Source organism: Opisthorchis viverrini, assembly GCF_000715545.1.
Source record: "Opisthorchis viverrini unplaced genomic scaffold opera_v5_569, whole genome shotgun sequence".
NCBI lineage: Eukaryota > Metazoa > Platyhelminthes > Trematoda > Opisthorchiida > Opisthorchiidae > Opisthorchis > Opisthorchis viverrini.
In genome coordinates, this window is record NW_008752232.1 from 135683 (window position 1) to 138376 (window position 2694).

Genomic DNA, 2694 nt, shown 5'->3' on the forward strand with positions numbered 1-2694 from the left:
TGAAAGCACCATGCACACATTATTCAGTGGACTTGTATCATGCTCTATGGATCACAAACAAAAGAATAATAAAAGCTCGTTGTATTAAAAGGGGTTCCACCAATCAAATCATCGAGTAGCGATTCCAACTAAACTATGCGGATATCTTGAAAATCCTTTGGTACCTCAGCTACAGATACTTTCATCATCCTGGAGGACTGCATTAATTGGAGAAATAGTTCACAAAAATTTCACGAAGACATGAGACATTTCAATGACACATTCCTACATCGTAATTTGTGGACATGCTACATCTGGCGGATCCGTTCATTCAACACACGCCTTAAGGCATTAATGCGTGCCTTAAGGCATTAATGCGGATGTGCAGGGGAAACAAAAACGTAATTTTAACTCTGGGATGATCACCTGTGAGGGGCTTTTCTCCCGAGTGTTTTCAGGTGCAACCGCATCCTTTCTGATCTGAAACAGAATTTCTCATGTTCTGCTAGACACGACTAACCAGTCATTGTGTACCACTAAATGATCCGAAAACCTCAGCTTTCGTTGCCAGTCGATTAGGTCTTTGCTAAGCGTGGTAAATGGCTTGCAAACGTTTCGTCACCATTCGAGAAGGCAACATCATGCAGGATACCAGTATTTCGGTATATCGCTAGCTTTCTGTTTTAGTTCACCTATAGATATGTAGTGTGACATACAAAGTCAGCGAAAACCATCTGAAAGCGCTAAGATAAGTCGCGGTATCACTGTCTGAAGTCTGGTTTCCTTAAATATAAAAAAGCTGAAAATTCTCACACTTCATTACTCTGGTTTCTACCTGAATGCTGAATCAACGTCAGTCTGTGTAAGCTTTGTAAGGTGCACTCCGTCAGTCTTCAGGAGCTTTGTTCGGTCACTCTGGTGTCTACTGTCAAATCCAACCAATGATATCACGCGAATGTGGGCTGTCTGACTTCGTCATAGTTGACCAATCGATGCATAGACAACTGCAATGGTCCAGGCCAATCAATTCGTCAGGTCTAGGGATATTGATCAATAAACCAAATTGGCTGTGGGCTGCGTCAAGATGGGTCTACACAACCATCTGATTGACGATAGATATTGCTTCGTGATTTTGTCGAATGGATTCGATTAACACTGTTTAAGATCTTATCGTTTAAAGTATCATGTCGGATTTATCGGATGCTGACCGAGAACGGATATCTGCATTGTTCAAAGACTTGGATATTGATAAAGATGGTCGTGTGAGTGTGGCGGAGTTGGCACGGGTGATACAGGGGAAAAGTGAACAGGCATCTCACAAAATAGAAACGGCTAAAAGTATCATTAAGAAGGGGACAGGGGAGGATTCAGATAGAACGAACCTCACATTCAACGAATTCATTGCTTATATTCGTGATACCGAAACCCAGCTGAAGCTTGCCTTCAAACAGCTGGATAAGAACCAGGATAATCTAGTCGATGCGACGGAGGTACAAGCAGCTATGAAAGAACTGGGTGTTAATTTAAGCACTGCAGACGCCGAGAAGCTATTACGAAGGATGGATAAAGATGGATCGTTGTCAATCGACTTTGATGAGTGGCGGGACTTCCTCCTGTTCAGTGGCACCTCAAAAATTGATGAAATCTTCAAGTACTGGAAACGTGCCTCTGCAATTGACATTGGTGAAGACATGCTAGTACCGGATGACTTCACGGAGGAGGAGAAGAAGTCAGGTGACGCCTGGAAAACTCTAGTAGCTGGCGGTAAGCTTCACTTGATATTCTTGTTATCTTTCGTGGGATCGTTTCTTGAAGCTGGCCCAATGACTAAGAGCACACCTTCCAGTACAGAATACTGGGTATCGTTTTGATGATTTGTGAGCTTTGTATTAAACCGGTACGTAGTACGCAAGAGTATTGTTTTATGCCTAAATCACGCTATCAGAAAAAATCCACGTCTTTTCACTGCGCTTCCTGTATCCGGTTTTAGCTCTTACCACCTTGGTGAATCGTGTCATTTAGAAATCAAGAATCAACAGTTTTGGAAACTCGAAGTTTCGGTACACTAGCGTGAACAAATTGTATGCCTGAAGTTGGATTCTTACCCTCAACCTACGGCTTACCTAATGGTTGGCCTACGACTGATGCTTACCCGAGGTGACTGTTGCACTTCAACTTCGCACGTGATTCGCCAATGGATCAGCAGATAATGTCTACCGCTGTTATTGGCTACCCCGTGCACGATTCTCAAAGCCAGCCGGCGTTGATATCATCCGGGTACCTGAAGGTATTCCTGTAAATGTGTGTGCTACGGAAGGCGTTCGATAGAGCTTCCGTTCGGGGATGGTTGATAGAGTCCATTCTCAGACGTGCCTTCCCGTTTCTCCTGTGAAGTATAGGACGGTGCAGCAAATATGAAACGAAAAGCTATCAGATTATTGCTTCAGAATTCCGGTTAGACACAGGGGGCAACGAATTGCCTGGAAAGTGAAGAGAGGCCAGCTTCGGAGACCAAAAGTGACAGCGGACGGCCTAATGGCACCTGGCCACCAAAGGAGGTTCAAAACGAAAGGCACACAACATTGGCTGAAACGGACAGCTATTCATCAAGTCAATGAAAGAAAATGCTCGACCTCCGGGAATTGGAGACATGCACAAGAAATGTCTTCGCACTTCGCCACCCGAAGCATCGGCACATTGAATAAGGGCAAGCAG

The 2694-nt window shown here is 44.2% G+C and overlaps 1 protein-coding gene across 1 annotated transcript; it reads left to right on the plus strand.

Moving 5' to 3' along the window:
* Positions 1 to 1163: 1163 nt before the first annotated feature.
* Positions 1164 to 1850, plus strand: T265_11754 (hypothetical protein; the record flags this gene model as incomplete). The annotated part of the gene is made up of 1 exon (XM_009178499.1): positions 1164 to 1850. One exon carries the CDS (start codon positions 1164 to 1166, stop codon positions 1848 to 1850), a length of 687 nt encoding a protein of 228 aa, XP_009176763.1.
* Positions 1851 to 2694: the final 844 nt, after the last annotated feature.